This window comes from Aspergillus niger (assembly GCF_000002855.4).
Source record: "Aspergillus niger supercontig An14".
Taxonomy (NCBI): domain Eukaryota; kingdom Fungi; phylum Ascomycota; class Eurotiomycetes; order Eurotiales; family Aspergillaceae; genus Aspergillus; species Aspergillus niger.
This window is the reverse complement of record NT_166529.1, coordinates 1,631,645-1,647,405: the sequence shown is the minus strand read 5'-3', so window position 1 is coordinate 1,647,405 and position 15,761 is coordinate 1,631,645. Positions and strand designations below refer to the sequence as shown.

Below are 15,761 nucleotides of genomic sequence, written 5' to 3'. Positions count from 1 at the left end.
TCATTTAACCATCTCACAATCAAATACCATGAACCAACAAATGTGATTTGGCAGCATACGGTGATTATGGCGTAGGAAAGATTCAGTATTCGAACTTCTGGCCGACAATCTCCTCGCTTAGCTTCCACAGCCTTTCTGCATTTTTCGGATCCAGAGCATATTCCACCGCCTCGTCATTGTTTACTTGATTATTGACCATATACGAGCCGTTTTTGTCTGCAATTCGTTACCATCTACCCGCCCATATTGGTGAAGCGTGCTTACCAGAATTGCTAGGATCATATGCTGCTACAATCAAGGTGGCAGCTCCCTGGCTGGCAGTTCTCCAGTTCAGCTTAGGGTCATCATTGATACTTCCATCCTCATGTTTCCACCCTTGAGTCATCGAGTTAGCATCCTTCACACTACCGGACAATTGGCTGTCACATCAGAAGTTCTACATACCAGCCTTGACCCATTCTTCTGGCTTCAAATGTCTTCCGATGCCAGTCTCTCGTCGGCCAGGATAAAGACTGAATGACTCCACTCCTTTGTTCCCAGCCTTCTCCGCCAGTGATACCGAGAAGAGCATGTTAGCCGTCTTACTCTGGCCGTATGCCTGCCACTTGTCATAGCATTTCCCATTCTACCATAGCGTCAATTAAATCTCCCTTGCTCGCGTGCAACCGAACGAAAGAATAAACCACGGGACTGCACAAACCTCGAAATTCACATCCCCAAACCTCACAGGTCCACGCTTATGGCCGGCACTACTGACATTCACGACCCGAACCTTGGACTCCCCGCTCATGATCTTCTCCAAGAGCAGGTTCGTGAATAGGAAGTGGCCAATGTGATTTATTCCAAACTGCAGTTCCACTCCCTCTGGCGTGGTCGAGTACGGTGCCGCCATGATGCCTGCGTTGTTGATAAGATGGTCAAGGCGCTCTGGATAGTTATTCACCTCCGCAGCTGCCCTGCGGACGCTTTCCTGCGAGCTCAAATCTATAATGAGCAGTCGGGTGTTGGCATCCGGTGTCTCGGCTTTGATGGCATTTTCGGTGGCCTGGAGAGTCTCCAGGTTGCGACCAGCCAGGACCAAGAGAGCCGGCGCGTGGCGGGAGAGCTGAAGAGCCGCCTCGCCGCCAACACTGCCGAGTGTGACGCCAGTAATGAGGACTGAGAGGTTAGATTCTTCTTATGATCCGGAAATACTGAGGAGGGATGGTTGGACGTACCTTTGCTCCCTTTGATGTGGTCCGCCAGGACTTGGCAGACTTCTTCACTGGTGGATTGTGCGGAAAAGGATGGCATGTTGACAACGATTCTGATGCTTTCTAGACTGGGAAGATGAGATTTGCAATGCCATGCTGAGGTCCTTAAATAGCTGTCCGACAGCCTGCAGCACGGAGTTAGCCATAGTCCCGATGCTGTGATACTGTAATTCATATCGGGCTGGGGCAGCGCCACTAAGACGCTAATCCACAGCGGCCAATGATAATGGGTTTATCACCGAGACCCCTTGTTGGGCGCCATGGCGCTAACGGAGGGGATGCCGAAAGTTAAGCAACTCATGAGATCGTAGCTTCGAAGCATACTATCGATGGTGCTTCCCACACGGCCCGAGCGGGTTCCTATATTACATCTAGAAAATTATAGTGCGATAAGAGCAAAGTCGTCAGGATGAACGCTGCTATACACATTCCAATCCATATCCCAGAAGCTGTCATAATAAATGACCAATGCTTGACCCACCCACGTACGACATACTACAGCAGACCGTTCAATTTGAACATGAACTAACCGGACTCAAAACAAGCAAACGATATTGACAGAAAACAAACTCCCACAATATTAGACAGTCTGTATATACAAACCACAGAAGTCCCAGATATATAACCCCAAACATCATCCTAATCCACCACGGTCGTCCGGGTAGTATCCCAAAACTCATCCGCCAAATGCGCCATGGGCCGCTCACTCATCCTGACAAAATACTCCGAGACTCTCGGTCTCCGTTCATCATCAAAGAACCACGGCCAGCGATCGGCATGCGCAATCACCATCCCAAAGAGATACACATCCGCAGCACAAAACTTGCCCAGAAGATACTCCAGCCCCTCCAGATTCTCCTCCACCTGCTCCAATGTCATCTCAATCCTCTCCTGCAGGGCCCTTCTCCGTCCCGGCACAGGCGCATACCCAGTGACTTCTTCACCGGTCCGATTCCCCAAGTAATGATTATTCCACTCATACAGCGGCTCGACCACATCCCGCCGCAGACAATGAATGCACGAGCGGATCAACGCCCGCTCCTGCTCCGTATCTCCGTACAGATAGCGGTCCGTCGGCGACACGCTATCGATGTACTCGGTGATGGCTTCGAAGCCGACGACTTTGCGCACCGGTCTACGGGTCGGATTGTCGAGGAAGAGCATGGGAAGTTCACCCGCGTGGTCCTGTTCCCAGATGAAGGAGGGCAGGATCTGGTCTTTGAGTTGGACGTCGATGAAGCCGGCGCGGATGCGGACACCGCCGCGTTCGTGGATGAAGTAGCGGATTGCCAGGCCGGCAGCGGTGTCGCCATCGAGGATGTAGAGTTTGGGGTAGCTGCTGTGGGGGATGGGTGGTGCTGGTGGGGGGTGTGAGGGTTGGTCTGGGGGTGGGGAGAGGGGACGTGGGGTGATGGATTGGGGAGGGCTGGGTGGGGGAGAAGAGGAGGCATCACTCTGGGGGTAGTCGAGGGTTGGGGAGACGCAGAAGGGAACGGTTGGGTGGGTGTATAGGGAAGTTGGGATGTAAGGATAGGGGGTGGAGTAGGGCATGGAATGGGAACGTGTTCGAGGCATGATGGTTGTTGATTGGGTGAGGGCGGTGCAGGGAGTGCAGGGATGTTGCATCTACTTGATATCAAGGGTTACACAGAGTTCTCTTATATGTTCAAATGGATGGATGGAAGTTGCATGCAAGTTATCTGAAAGGGAAATGCCTACGGGGTGAGACATGTCATATGCTACAAGAGTTATGGTTGTTGGTCAGCAGGCTGTTGAGTAGCAGCCTCCAAGCCAGCATGTTTTGGAGATATGGTGATACGTGCTGTCATAGGTAAGTAGATTCTTTGATATCCTGCTCTGCTTTCCGATGAGTTGCATTTCTTTGTAGGCATTGTCCGGGGACTGTCTTCATAGTTGGTGATGATATACGATCACGTGTCCCTCTTTGTGGTTATATAGACAGACATGCTGCAGTATGTCTCACCAGTAGAAAGTATGAGGTTAATATATAGATGAAAACCCGCAATGTACGGTCATCTCCATACATGAGTAACACAGAACACCCATTGCCTCCTCACTTGATAACACAACCTTAATTCGTAGCAGCTAATGTCAGATAACAAACATGGTGATACTTCATCCAACATAAACATAGTGACAGAAATACGGATAATCCCGACTTCAACTCGCTATCGGTAGACGTAATTTAGTATATATAAAAAAAAATTAGGCTTTCTAGAAGCCCCCTGAGGTCTTCTGGAGACCTTCACGTCCTGCCTATTTTTTGTGTATCGATATTCTCAGTACATCTGACCAACGTGACCTTGCTTTACCCTTACTCCTTGTCCGTCTTTGCATAGGTGAGTCCTCATTTCGATTGATACATTGATTATCTTCCTCGGCTTACACTTCCAGACAACCCCAGCGACCATGCCCCACCCTGAGCAACCGCACCTCTCGGCATCAGTCCTGGCCCAATGCCGGGCGCATGGCCTGAAGATTCTGTGGAACAATGACAGGAACGACGGATCTGATTGGTATACAATCATCCTCGAGAACGATAAGAAACGAGATGTGTTCGAATGCACCGGTAGGCTCAGCGAAGATCTGAATGCGAAGTTGGAGGAGTTTTTCAGAAGAGACGATGGTAAGTCCGTTTAATGTATTAGTTGATACTAGCTAACCTTTGCAGTGAAAAGTGGCGAGAGTATAATGTCCCAGATTAAGGATCTCTTTTGTAGTCGACAGTGATGTTGGTTGCTTCACCAATGGTCTTGGTTCTTCTGTAGAATTTTGAACATGAACACATATCGCGTTCTAGTAGCTTTGAGTCTATAATACATTGTGATCGTCTATCAAAGTCTATCAACAGTCTATATATGCATATTGTACTCTAATTTACTAGTAAACCACACCCACGAACACCACAACATTCAATCACCCAAATATATTACGCACGTCTACTTTGCCTCCTCGGGAAGGACAAAATGCAACACACCGTTCTTCTTGCCATCCGAAACGTAGATGCACTTCCGGAAGGTGGTCATGAGCGAGTACAAGAAGCTGCTCTCCTTCTCCTCGTGGTAGTTAACCCCCAACAGCGGCTGAATAGCGCGGGTAGCCTCCTCGGCCTTGTAGAAGGGAATCCGGCTGAACAGGTGGTGAACGACATGGTAGTCGATGATTTCGTGGAAGAAGTGGCGGCCGATGAAGCCGATGCTCCGGTCAATGGTGGCAAGGGCACCCTTGGTGTAGGTCCAGGATTCGGCAGTGTAGTGGGGGACAGCGGGGTGGGTGTGCTGCAAGTAGGTGATGGCGACTGTTTCATTTGTTAGCACTTCCTTCTTCTTCAACAAACTCTAGAAATAAAAGGAAAGAAACATACTCAGCCAGTGATGCACCCAGAGGTAGGGAACAAAGTACAGAAGGACGACATTCCATGCACCAATCTGCGTAGAGGCGTAGTACAGAATCGAACCCATGATAAGCAGACCCAAATCAGTCAAGGCAATGCTGAAATACTGCGACTTGGTGAAAAGGTCGCCGAAGGGATTGAAGTGGCTGGCCGCGCCACGGATCGGACGATTCTCGGGCAGACTCTTGGGACCGGCGGTGACATTCAGGAAGAGGTACAGCTGCCATCCGAAGAGCTGGTGGCCGATGAGTTGCAGGAAGGAGACGATGGGGGTTTCCTCGGTGAGATGCTTGAGCTGCTCGATGCGGACGTTCTTCTTCTTGGCCAGTTCATTGTCGGTCCAGGGGACGAAGACGGTGTCCTTCTCCATGTGGCCGGTGTAGCGGTGGTGGCGGGCATGGGTGATCTTCCAGGAGAAGTAGGGGACCATCAGGAAGGAGTGGGCAGCCCAGCCGACAATGTCGTTGAAGGTCTGATGCTTGGAGAAGGCACCATGGCCGCATTCATGAGCCAGAATCCATATTCCGGTGCCGACACAACCCTGGAAGAAGCCGTAGACAGCCCAGGCGAGGGCGCGCAGCGGCAGAGAGGGGAGGAGGTGGATGTGGAAGGCGCCGTAGGTGAGGATGGCGCAGTAGAGGATGTCGCGGGCGAGGTAGAGGAGGGAGGTGACAACAGAGGAGTCGAAGCATTCCTCGGGAATGGCGTCCTTGAGGGTCTTCAAGCTGGGGACATTATCGTCATTGTGAATGGGCTGCTGCTGCTGCTGCTGTCAAAGTCAAAAGGGAGCTGTTAGCCAATTAGGGCTTTTCAAAGGGGGGAGGTGATGAAGAAAGGGATAGACATACCGCCGCCTGGCTGGCAGGCACCTTACGAAGTTCAGCCATGATCGAATAAGTCGCGCAGAGAGGGAGAAAACAAACAAAGAAGCAGCGTCAGACACTGCGACTCTTGTACGATTGGGGATCTAAATTTTCCTTGTGAAAGACAAAGGGTCTCTCCTAACTGACGCAGCCATTGTCCAATCAGGGGAACGCAGTTCCTGAAGTCTTTCGATTTTGGAGGAATGGACCCATGGTAGCCACGCTATTGGCATTAACCTCTTTCCAGTATTACAAAGTACTATTTTCTGCGACAAGCCCAGCTAATCTGAACCCAAAGGATCAGCGTTAGACAAGGGGGGAAGGACTAGCGGCGTGCGGAAAACGGACAAAGTCGAGGCCAGTTCCACGGATCCGCCCGTTCGCAGTGGGGGGAATTCCCAACAAAAACGGCCAAACAGAGGTGTGTCTGATGGTGGAACACTGGCTGGAGAAGTCTGGAAAAATCAAGGAAGGTGTTTATTGAACATTGATTATCAGCCTCTACGATCAAGATAAACATCCACGCCGTCGTAAGATCACCGGAGGACTTTTCTCCCTGACATCTGCAAAATGCAGATGCACCGTCAATCTCCACGAGTTGATCCCTCGCCGACTAAAGTCTAGTTTCATTTCTTCGGCCGATGGTTCGGCGCTTAGTCTGTTCTGGAACAAATTTAAACTTCAACACTTTCCACGTTCTCAACGTTTTCGCCTCGCGACTCTTAGCGGCTCAGTTTTTTTCTCTTCGCTTGCGACGACTTGCTTAGGGCTTTCTCAGACACGGGATGGTGAAACGAAAACAATTGGTCCACCACAAACAGCAAGCCCTTTGAGCAGACCTTTTGAGCCTGGATGATGATTTATCCAAGGGGTTTCTGTTTGATAGGCCGGGCAGCTTAACTGCCGGATCACGCTGTCAAAGACAGAAATCGGTGGAGCCATGCTTCATCGCCCTCCTGTTCGACGTCGCCAAGATCTGCATTGCCGCTCAGGATTTCGCACAGTCGCTGCTTCGTAAGAGACATTGTAAAAGTTGTCTTGCCTTGAATAGCCGTCCGATCGGAGGTTTTCCTGCTAGTTAAAACACCGTTGCTAACCATCAGTCTCCACCACTGCTTCTCATCTGTCACATGCACATCGAGGGCAAATGCCTCGCTCGCCGCGGCTGGTCCATTCAGCCGGACCGCCAGCAGAGTTAGCCACTGCTCCACCGACTGGCGTGGGTTCAATTGGCGACTCTGGGTCCTCGACGGTAGTTTATTTGTATTTGGCGGCTGGTGCTCCCCGCGCAAGTCGCGCGCCGCGGAGAGGTAGAAATTCCGCCAGGTCGCGTTCTCCGCTCCGAACCCTAACTGCTCGAACACCGATGCCAGCGTGCGTCTGGCCTGCTCATGCTTTGCATCAAATGCAACTGCATGTCCCAGCAGCGTCGCGGCGAAACGGAGATCTCCGTCTTGCGCGAAACCTTCTGCCTTGCGGACCACTTCGTCAATGCCCCCCATACAGGCAATGTAGCGCTTTGCGTTCTCGACGGGCGGATATTCCCATAGATGTGCTGGGTTCCCGTCGAACCATCCCATGTACCGCTGGTAAATTCCCTTGACGTTGTGACTGACCGACCCGTAGAACCCCTGCGCATGCCATGCAGTCTGCAGCGCCGGCGGGAGGGTCAGGGTCTCGGCGATCTCAATGCCTGTGAGACCCTGGTTCATCATCCGCACGGTCTGGTCATGTAGATAGGCATATAGATCTCGCTGCTCGGACAGCAACTGCTCGATCTGCGTTGAGCCCCATGTCGGCCAATTATGACCCGCAAATAACACGTCTGACTCCTGGCCAAATAGGACCAGCGACTCATCCAAATACCGCGCCCAGGCTTTCGCATCGCGCACCAGAGCCCCGCGCAGCGTGATGATGTTATGCAGACTGTGCGTTGCACACTCGGCAATATACAGCGCGCGGTGATCAGGGAAATAAAAGTTCATCTCCGCTGGCGCTTCCGTCTCGGGCACGAGTTGGAATTGTATGCGGACGCCATCTATGATTCGTTCTTCGCCAGTCGAGGTGACAATAGTGTTTGGAGGCACGAACGAGTTTGTTCCCATCGACACGGTCATGCCGATGCCGCAGCCAATCTGACCGTCCGCAGCCTTGGGTAACTGGGCTCCGTACATGTATTGCGCGCGACGACGCATAGCCGGACCAACGTACATATTCTCACTCAGGGCTTCTTCTACGAACCCCTCTGGCGCGACAATCGGGATGGGGCTCGTTCGGACTGCGTCAGAGGCAGGAAGCACACCCTGCGCTCCGCCAAAGTGGTCTATATGGGAATGAGAGTATATTACCCCCGTAACGGGTCTATTGCCACGGTGCTTCCTATACAGTGCCAGGGCAGCAGCAGCGCATTCCACGGAAGTTAGAGGATCAATGACGATGAGTCCCTCGGTGCCTTCGACCACGGTCATGTTGGCGAGGTCCAGGCCGCGGATCTGGTAGATCCCCGGGACGACCTGGAAGAGTCCCTGCATGGATGCCAATTGGCCCTGTCTCCATAGCTTTGGGTTTGCTGTTTTGGGACATTCTGATCCCTGCAGGAAGTGGTAGGCGTCGTTGTTGTAGACGGGTTGGCCATCGGCTGCTCGGATGATGCCGGGCTCGAGAGACCCAATCCAGCCTCGAGAGGCGTTCTCGAAATCGGTTCGATCTGAGAAGCTTGGGTGTAGCTGTGCAGGTGTCATTATTAGTGTGAGATATACATGTGGGGAGGACAGTAGGGAGTAGTAGGTTGGACTTCACTTATAGAGGGTGGCTGTGATGCTGCGGGGTGGTATTGCCGATTGCCCGATCGGCAACCGGCGTTAAAGACCAGCTGTGCGTTAAGTTGCATGGTAGAGTCAGTCTACGCAGTGACATTTCGATTATGGTTTGAAGATGTGGAGAGCCAAAGTCAGTCATGTGTATTGTTATTAGTTGGCCGGCAGCTTTCCCCACTGCCCGCCACTTTCTTGATACATATTTGTGCTCTCATAACAACTTATGCCTCAATATCACAACCCCACAAAATACCCCTCACAGGACAGCAACCAACAACACCATCGCGGCGGCACCAGCCATCATAGCCAGCTCCCCCGTCGCTATTGGTGCCGCCCCAGTGCTGCGTGCCGACGAGCTGGTTAGGGAGGTACTCGACGCACGACTCTGAGTAGTCATAAGACTCATACTGCCCTGAACACTTTCCACACCAGGCCCAGCACTTAGGGTGCTACTAACTGATCCGGATGTTGTTCGACTCATCATATGTGTGGAGGCAGGCAGACTGGAGCTACTCCACGACATGGTGACCTCGATGTCAGATGCTTCAGCTGTGGTTTCCGCAGTCACTGTGTCGGGTATAGATGAGCTGTGCTCCTCCTCAATGGGTTGTGCCGTCATCTGGGTACTACAAGTCTCTAACAGTTAGACTGAATGGCTTAGACACGGGCACAACACTCACGAATATAGCAGCTCATCTCCATCAACAACTATCATTCCATCGTGAATACTAGTAGTCTGTGGTCCAGCAGGAAGGAGGGTGATCACCTCGGCCACATCGCATGCCGGAATCCGAGTGCTGTCGTAACAAGTAATGCTGTATCCTGTTTCAACGCCAATCTAGACAGTCGTCATGAGCTGTGCTTCTGATAATCACTTCCCCTCTTATAGAACTAACCTCTTCCATGCTGGAAGCAGCCTCGTCATCTTCGTCTAACCGCTGAGATTCAATTTCCGTGGTCGTCACCCATTCTCGGGCGCATACTAACGTAGCCAGACATATGACGAGAGAAGCTGCGAGCCTCATGGCCAATCTCGACAGTGTCTTAGGTCTAAGATCGTGGATTGACGCAGTTTCTCAAATGATGATAGGGAATCTGAGACGAGAAGAGTACGGGCACTATAGCGGGGAAGAAGAGATAAAGAAGAAAGGCCATACGAGTTCACCTTTCTGATGCAAGTTTATTCGCAATTTTGGGGTCAGACAACACTTGCACGGCCTCAAAGTTGCAGGAAATCTGCTGACATTTAAACAGGTGACACTGGCATGACACTGTGAAACACCCAATGCTCCTTGTTAGACGAGCTCCGAGCCATGTGAATTATTTTATTACAACCACAGACTGGCGATCATCAATAGAAAAGCATATGTATTAGACAGTACATGCAGTCAGGCTAAGTAAATATGCATTAGGTCATCTAGGTCTATCTGTCACATTAGGCCGTTAATTCTATGCTACCGAAATCCATTATCCATAACCAGAAACCTCCATGCATCCTTAGCGCAAACCCCAACGGTTGCTGTGGAACATTTGTGCAAGGACAGACTGTCGTCGATATTAGTCTTAAGATTAGTGATTTTGTTCGAAGAAAAAGGTGAAAAATGAAAGTCGAATGTTTTGATTGGAGGATGACACTGCTTGGAAGTCATGTCGAGAAGATATAGCCACTAGATCTGGGCTGTTTTGAGCGTAGGCGTAAGATCAGAGATCTCAACAAGCGTTTTCGGGAATATGCGTAGGTATATATCCCACAATGGGTAGATGGCGGAGAAGAGACAGACACCCGCTTGGGTGACACGAGTAATTCAAACGGCTTCCGGAGTCACAGGGCGTGTGACGTGGTTATCTTCTGTGGCGCTGTCATCTTTCAGCAGCTGCTGGCAGAATGTGCTTCTCTTGCGGATCCACTCTCCGGCATAGAGGAAGGCCAGTGGAATGGGAATGCAGGCCATGCTTGCAAAGCCCAGGACCGATGTCCCCCATCCGACGCCAAGCGCTGAATACATCGGATCAGCTGCCAAGGGGAAGACGGCACCCAGAATACTCCGCGTGATCACAGAAGCTGCTAAAGCACTGGCAGAATAGATCTTATACGCATCGGTGACATAGGTCAACAGCGAAATGAAGATAATCTGGTATCCGAAGCCAAAGAACAGACCCGAGAGCACCGGCACCAGCCAGTAAATCTGCGGGTTGGCGGTCCATCCTAGCCAAAAAAGACTAATGGTGAGACATGGTCCGCCAATGCAGGCTACCGGGAGTCGCTGTAGCTCCGGAATGGTCGTCCATTTCTTCCCTTGCGCTTTGGCTCGCTCATAGATGACGTCGTAGTACAGTGAGACAAGGCCAGAGGATGCTGCACCAATTCCAACTAATGGACTTAGTGGGAATTCATGACGGTTTCTTCTCGATGGGCACTTACTGGGTAGATAGCACAGCGATGTTTGCTTGACATTGAAACCGTAGGTACCTGCGTCGCCAGAGTCAGCAAACCTTCACACGTACAGCGCAAAGCGCAAAGCTCGTTGGTCCGTTCTCTTGACAGAGGAAGTACGAGAGGGTAAGTACCTTCAAAGATTATAGGGTAGGCCTGGAAGCAAAAGAAAATAAGCCCATAAGCAAAAGCCAAATATATTCCAGTGAAAAGGATAATCGGCTCAGTGAACATCATGGTGATGGGTCTCGTCAGAGTCTCTTTCAAGGTACATTGAACTGCGGCACTCTGCAACTCTCGCTGAGAGACATAGCTATGGGCGGATGACTGCTTGTTTAGTAAGGCGACATGCTTCTTGACAATAACCCGACTAAATGTCTCTGCTCTAGACGTTAGCTTCCTTGGGAACATCAACAGGGCAGATGACAACGCTGTGTCGCTCACGCACCTGGCAGGAAAAGCGAACTAAGCCAGCTACAGCCAACAAGGATAAGATCGATGCGGAATGACCATCGCCAGCCGTACTGCGCGCTGCAGCCGGAAATAATAGGGCCAACAATCGGACCAAAGCTCGCCGCCTAAGTGGTTATTAGACGCCTTTCCTTCAAATACACTGTGTGAGACAGCTTACCGCCATATAAAATGCCATGACTCGGCCCCGAGCACGTGGAGTCTCAAACATATCAGCGTAGACTCCACCTACCACGGTTTGGGGAGCGGCCCCCATGGCTCCGCATAGGAATCGAAATACCAACATCGCTGGCCAATTCGGGGCGAAGGTACACGCTATCGTGGCTAAAAGAAACACGGTGAAGCTCCAAAGTAGAACGGGCCTTCTCCCTATTGTCTCGCTCAATGGACTGAAGAACAAGGGACCCACGACATATCCAATAAGAAAGACAGCGGTGGGGAGAACCTTCTGCGGGTCACCTGTGACATTGAATTCGCGCATCATAGCTGGAACGACATTGCTGGGTAAAGAGGACGATATTCCAGAGTTGAGCACCAGAAAGAGTGCTGTGAGGACGGTGTACATTTTCTTTCTCTAATTGTCACAGATGGCTTGCTGTTAGCTTGATCTGTTCATAACCTGTTAATTTGATCACACTCACATGAGTCCAATTGACCGGATTTTTCGCAGACTCATGATCAAAGTCCACAAGGACTTGATCTTCCGTCAACCGGGTGAATCTGTATCCTTCACCGTCCGCCCACATTTTTCCTATCACGATGGTGGAGGGAATGGCATCTTTCCTCCGGTTCCAATTTGGGTCTATCAGGGGATAGGTAGATAGGGTTAGCTATGCAAGGGACAGGCGTCGATGAGGTCATACCGGAATGGTCGATCTCTCCGATGGGGACAGTGAAACAGCGTTCTGTAGCCATGGCTGAGGCTTGCGCGTCGTGTAGCACAGCAGACTGAGCCCCTTTCAAACTGAACTTTCCGGAGTCTTCTTCAATTGTTGTCGAGACGTGTGGGCTTTAAAGGCCTTTAAGGCCCTCACCATAGGAAATGAGTCACTGAATAATCCAAGATGTCCGACTAGTTAGTTATCTGAAGGTCTTTGGCGACAAGAGTCCACCACAATCTGGACCACCAGTAGATCTTCGTGGTCCAATGAGCAGTCTTGAATCTTCATCTTCTGCAACTGCAGCATCGGGGCCGGTCCGGCACCGGGGCCACAGAGCATCCCGGAGACGGCGCCGATCAGGAGCCGGGTTCAAAACTGGCTTCAAGGCCACGCCATCTTTCATTGAAAGGAAAAGTCTGTCCTGGGTGAGTCTGCCCAAGCTCGGTGGATCAGATCCAACATTTCCCATCGGGGATTGATCAGCAAGCGGCATGTTATGCGCCAATTTTCCTGCTGGGTGCGTGATGGCAGGCTGGCTTCGGCAATGCGAGCACCGCACATATCCCCCTGAAAGGTCCTTACCGCATTTTCGAGCTATCTTTCTACTTTTAGCGTCGACAAGCATACCTAGTTGCTCGCCTCGTGTAGTCTATGGTTTGACACCGAATGTGTCGAATTCCCGATGGCGTACCCAGCTTACACGTCTATTGACACGTTCCTAATGAATGAAGGACATAGCTCTCCCATCGGTAGCCCGTCACTGCCATACGACTGGTCTATTGAGGAATTGACGGCATCATTGGCAAGAAGCAAAGATGTCGTTCTGCTCCTCTTCGAACAAGCCGAATGAATCGGCAATGGGGTTACACATCGACCAATTAGGAGCTTCCATGGGCCCCGGCAGTCTAGCAGGAAGCTGTCTGCCAGGCGCGGTCCTTTCAGCATTGGGTACCCCAGCGGCACCACGTTCCTTTTCTGGCTGAGGGGTCATTGCGTCTGCCGGGTAGTTCACCTGTTCGGATGGCATCCCTGAAGATGTTGACACATCCACCGGGACTCCGTATGCCCCCCTACCTAATGAGAATTGCCCATTGGTCTGCTCCGAGGGCTTTATCACATCTGCACAGTATTCCCCATGCCCCCGTTGGCTAGCGACTAGTGCGCGACCGTAGTTGACAAAGATGGACACAGTACGATGGATATCCGGATAGGGCGGCTGCTTGAGAAAATCGCAGATCAGTTGGGCCCTTTCAAGCAGGAGGTCCTGGTCGATCAAGTCCGGACGCCATCGAGCGATCCGGAGAGCGAAAGTTGCTTTTCGTGTTAGCTGGCCCCATCGACATAGAACGTGCTCCCACGTTCGGGGTCTCGTGCTACTTACTGACGAAGGCAAGGGTCAAGGCTGGGTAGGTAGGAGCCCACGTGAGCTGGCAGCGGTAGGCGCTTTCTTGGATGAAGCAGTCCAATTGATCCATGATGGTCGTAGCGAGAGCGCGCCACAAATGTGAGACATCCTTGTCACCTGTTGACTCCTGGTTGGGCTCGGCAGCACCGGATGGGAGTTTCTGAATGCGAGCTAGGGAGGCACATAGAACGAAGATTCGGGCGTAGTTCAACATCAACTTCAAACTACAGCGCTGGAATGCACCAGCATGAAAGGCGTTGTCTACAAGTTGATGCTACTGGTCAGTGACTGACGCTCTTCGTTTGTATCTTAGCACTTACTGCCATGGATTTCATCCCATGTGTTCCACCAAGTCTGCAGTCTTGTCATGACCGCAGGCAGCTCAACCAATACGATCTCGTCAACCGTCTTGGCGTTTTCGATGGACATGCGCGATTGGCCTGGACTTTGGTCAGCAAATAGTCGGTCTTCCGGGGAGATAGTAGTACTTCGGAGCTGGTGGATCTCTATGATTGAGATTGTGCGCATATCACAAGGTAAGGATAGTGGATACTCGAGGAACTTGCGCAATTTCATCGTGTCCACTGCATCGATCCGTGACTTGCGGCCTGTCCCAGATGCCACGTCTAGTTCCAGGGTGAAGCTGATCAACCAAGTCCTTGTCTGCCACACTAACTTACGGTCTTCCATGGAAGCGGATAAAGAACTGCGCGGTACGTCTTCCTGGGACAGTAAGGCATCTAGAGATTTCTCGAGCCCGGAATCGAGGGCGGTACGCAAGATGAGTGCGGTCGAGAACCAGGTTTTCTCAGAATAGGCAGCCAGCAGGATCATCCCTTGTACAGTTTCAACTTTGGTTGGGCGTTCGAAGAAACTATCCTCCGCCAGTCTCTGCGCTTCGTCTTGAAGAACACGCTGAAGATGGGTGTCACTCCGCAAGTCCATCACGGCCCGACTGGCGAGGTAGATGATGACCGAAAAGCAGAAGAGGGAGCGAGAGCGGACCGAATCGAAGGTGTCCCGAATGGGATCAAACAGTGCCAGGAAGTTCTTACTGCCACCCATGAAGCTTACAGTCGGTTAGCAATGATCCAGTGGATTTCCGATTTCTAGGAATTGCCCTACCGGTCATACATCACCCGTGCACGCTCTTCACTGATGATCCCACGCGCGATAATATCGCTTTTAGGGTCTGCTTTGCTGGAGTTGTCCATGAAGATCTGCGAGCTATTAACGACGTTTTGTTGATGGTTAATATCAAATCACTCACACTGCTTGATCCGAGCAAATTGACAGACATGGAGTGCATCACGGAAACTGGGGCGATCATGTCATTCGGACTCAACTGCTGGTGCTCCGGTGCATGTCGCTCAGCTGTTCCGGGTGAACTCAAATCCGCTGCAGCAGTAGACTCTGGCAGTGAATCGAGCGAGGCAGTGATTGGGACATCTTGTACAGTGGTGGATGTAGAAAAATCCTGTTCTCGAGGAGAAGGACTCCCGAACCCGTGTGGTTCGGTCCAAGGCGACCTTGCTTGTTGTCGCCTGTGTTCCAAACTATATATTAGTCTCGTTCCATCTTGTAGGGGCTCAAAGTGAGGTATATTCTCTTGTACCTCACCGGGCGATTAGCCGGGGATGACCGCCGGGTACTTTGTCGCCTTGCACTCTCAACCGGGTCTAGGATGCAGTCGCGGCCAACGGCGCGACACCGGGCGCAAGGGACCTGATTGCGGGCATCACAACGCATTTTTTGCTTGCGGCACCAGCGACATGCCTTGAAATAGCGCGTTGGGACATTTCCCGATCGGAAGCGTAGTTCCGGGACCGTTTCGGACATGGTGGATGAGCCTTTTTGGGGAGGTGGATTTGGGCGAGGAGGTGCTTTGCGGGGAAGAAGTCGGGGTCAAATCGGAGTCACTTTGCTACTCGATCGACTCGTCACTAACTCACTAAGTATTTAGCGGGTTCTTAGTCCGCTTGACTCATCCCTGTTGCCCCCTCGCAGTCACACCAACAGGCAACTACTATCTATATAAGCAATAGCAATAAGCACAACAGACATCTCGTTGGAATACCAAACATGAATTATCTTCATATAGGGCCTGTGCGCGCTATCCCGTCGTGCCTTGGATGAACTGAAATAACCCGCCGCCATCTTCGCCGAACCCATGACTACGTGGAGCAAAAAAGGGCATATTGTATATGCCTCCGAGAAACGACT

The 15,761-nt window shown here is 51.5% G+C and overlaps 8 protein-coding genes across 8 annotated transcripts; 1 reads left to right on the top strand and 7 right to left on the bottom strand.

Annotated features, from left to right (window-relative positions):
- Nucleotides 1-82: 82 nt before the first annotated feature.
- An14g07010 (uncharacterized protein) lies at nt 83-1,293 on the bottom strand (the record flags this gene model as incomplete). Its single annotated transcript, XM_001401287.1, has 5 exons — nt 83-216; nt 265-375; nt 445-625; nt 701-1,158; nt 1,218-1,293. The coding sequence occupies 5 exons, from the start codon at nt 1,291-1,293 to the stop codon at nt 83-85; spliced, it is 960 nt and encodes a 319-aa protein (XP_001401324.1).
- A 599-nt stretch (nt 1,294-1,892) lies between these two features.
- Nucleotides 1,893-2,828, bottom strand: An14g07000 (uncharacterized protein; the record flags this gene model as incomplete). Its single annotated transcript, XM_059744386.1, has 1 exon — nt 1,893-2,828. The coding sequence occupies one exon, from the start codon at nt 2,826-2,828 to the stop codon at nt 1,893-1,895; it is 936 nt and encodes a 311-aa protein (XP_059604707.1).
- Nucleotides 2,829-3,683: 855 nt separating this feature from the next.
- An14g06990 (hypothetical protein) lies at nt 3,684-4,004 on the top strand (the record flags this gene model as incomplete). Its single annotated transcript, XM_059744385.1, has 2 exons — nt 3,684-3,900; nt 3,946-4,004. The coding sequence occupies 2 exons, from the start codon at nt 3,684-3,686 to the stop codon at nt 4,002-4,004; spliced, it is 276 nt and encodes a 91-aa protein (XP_059604706.1).
- A 209-nt stretch (nt 4,005-4,213) lies between these two features.
- On the bottom strand, nt 4,214-5,555 carry An14g06980 (uncharacterized protein; the record flags this gene model as incomplete). The annotated part of the gene is made up of 3 exons (XM_001401284.3): nt 4,214-4,572; nt 4,639-5,437; nt 5,517-5,555. 3 exons carry the CDS (start codon nt 5,553-5,555, stop codon nt 4,214-4,216), a joined length of 1,197 nt encoding a protein of 398 aa, XP_001401321.1.
- An 884-nt stretch (nt 5,556-6,439) lies between these two features.
- On the bottom strand, nt 6,440-8,272 carry An14g06970 (uncharacterized protein; the record flags this gene model as incomplete). Its single annotated transcript, XM_001401283.1, has 1 exon — nt 6,440-8,272. One exon carries the CDS (start codon nt 8,270-8,272, stop codon nt 6,440-6,442), a length of 1,833 nt encoding a protein of 610 aa, XP_001401320.1.
- A 331-nt stretch (nt 8,273-8,603) lies between these two features.
- Nucleotides 8,604-9,372, bottom strand: An14g06960 (hypothetical protein; the record flags this gene model as incomplete). Its single annotated transcript, XM_001401282.1, has 3 exons — nt 8,604-8,973; nt 9,028-9,185; nt 9,244-9,372. 3 exons carry the CDS (start codon nt 9,370-9,372, stop codon nt 8,604-8,606), a joined length of 657 nt encoding a protein of 218 aa, XP_001401319.1.
- A 780-nt stretch (nt 9,373-10,152) lies between these two features.
- Nucleotides 10,153-12,167, bottom strand: An14g06950 (uncharacterized protein; the record flags this gene model as incomplete). Its single annotated transcript, XM_001401281.3, has 7 exons — nt 10,153-10,718; nt 10,770-10,817; nt 10,916-11,161; nt 11,230-11,359; nt 11,413-11,826; nt 11,894-12,054; nt 12,116-12,167. The coding sequence occupies 7 exons, from the start codon at nt 12,165-12,167 to the stop codon at nt 10,153-10,155; spliced, it is 1,617 nt and encodes a 538-aa protein (XP_001401318.1).
- A 165-nt stretch (nt 12,168-12,332) lies between these two features.
- An14g06940 (uncharacterized protein) lies at nt 12,333-15,377 on the bottom strand (the record flags this gene model as incomplete). The annotated part of the gene is made up of 8 exons (XM_059744383.1): nt 12,333-12,760; nt 13,001-13,447; nt 13,515-13,799; nt 13,859-13,978; nt 14,219-14,592; nt 14,673-14,758; nt 14,809-15,082; nt 15,154-15,377. The coding sequence occupies 8 exons, from the start codon at nt 15,375-15,377 to the stop codon at nt 12,333-12,335; spliced, it is 2,238 nt and encodes a 745-aa protein (XP_059604705.1).
- Between the last annotated feature and the right edge of the window lie 384 nt (nt 15,378-15,761).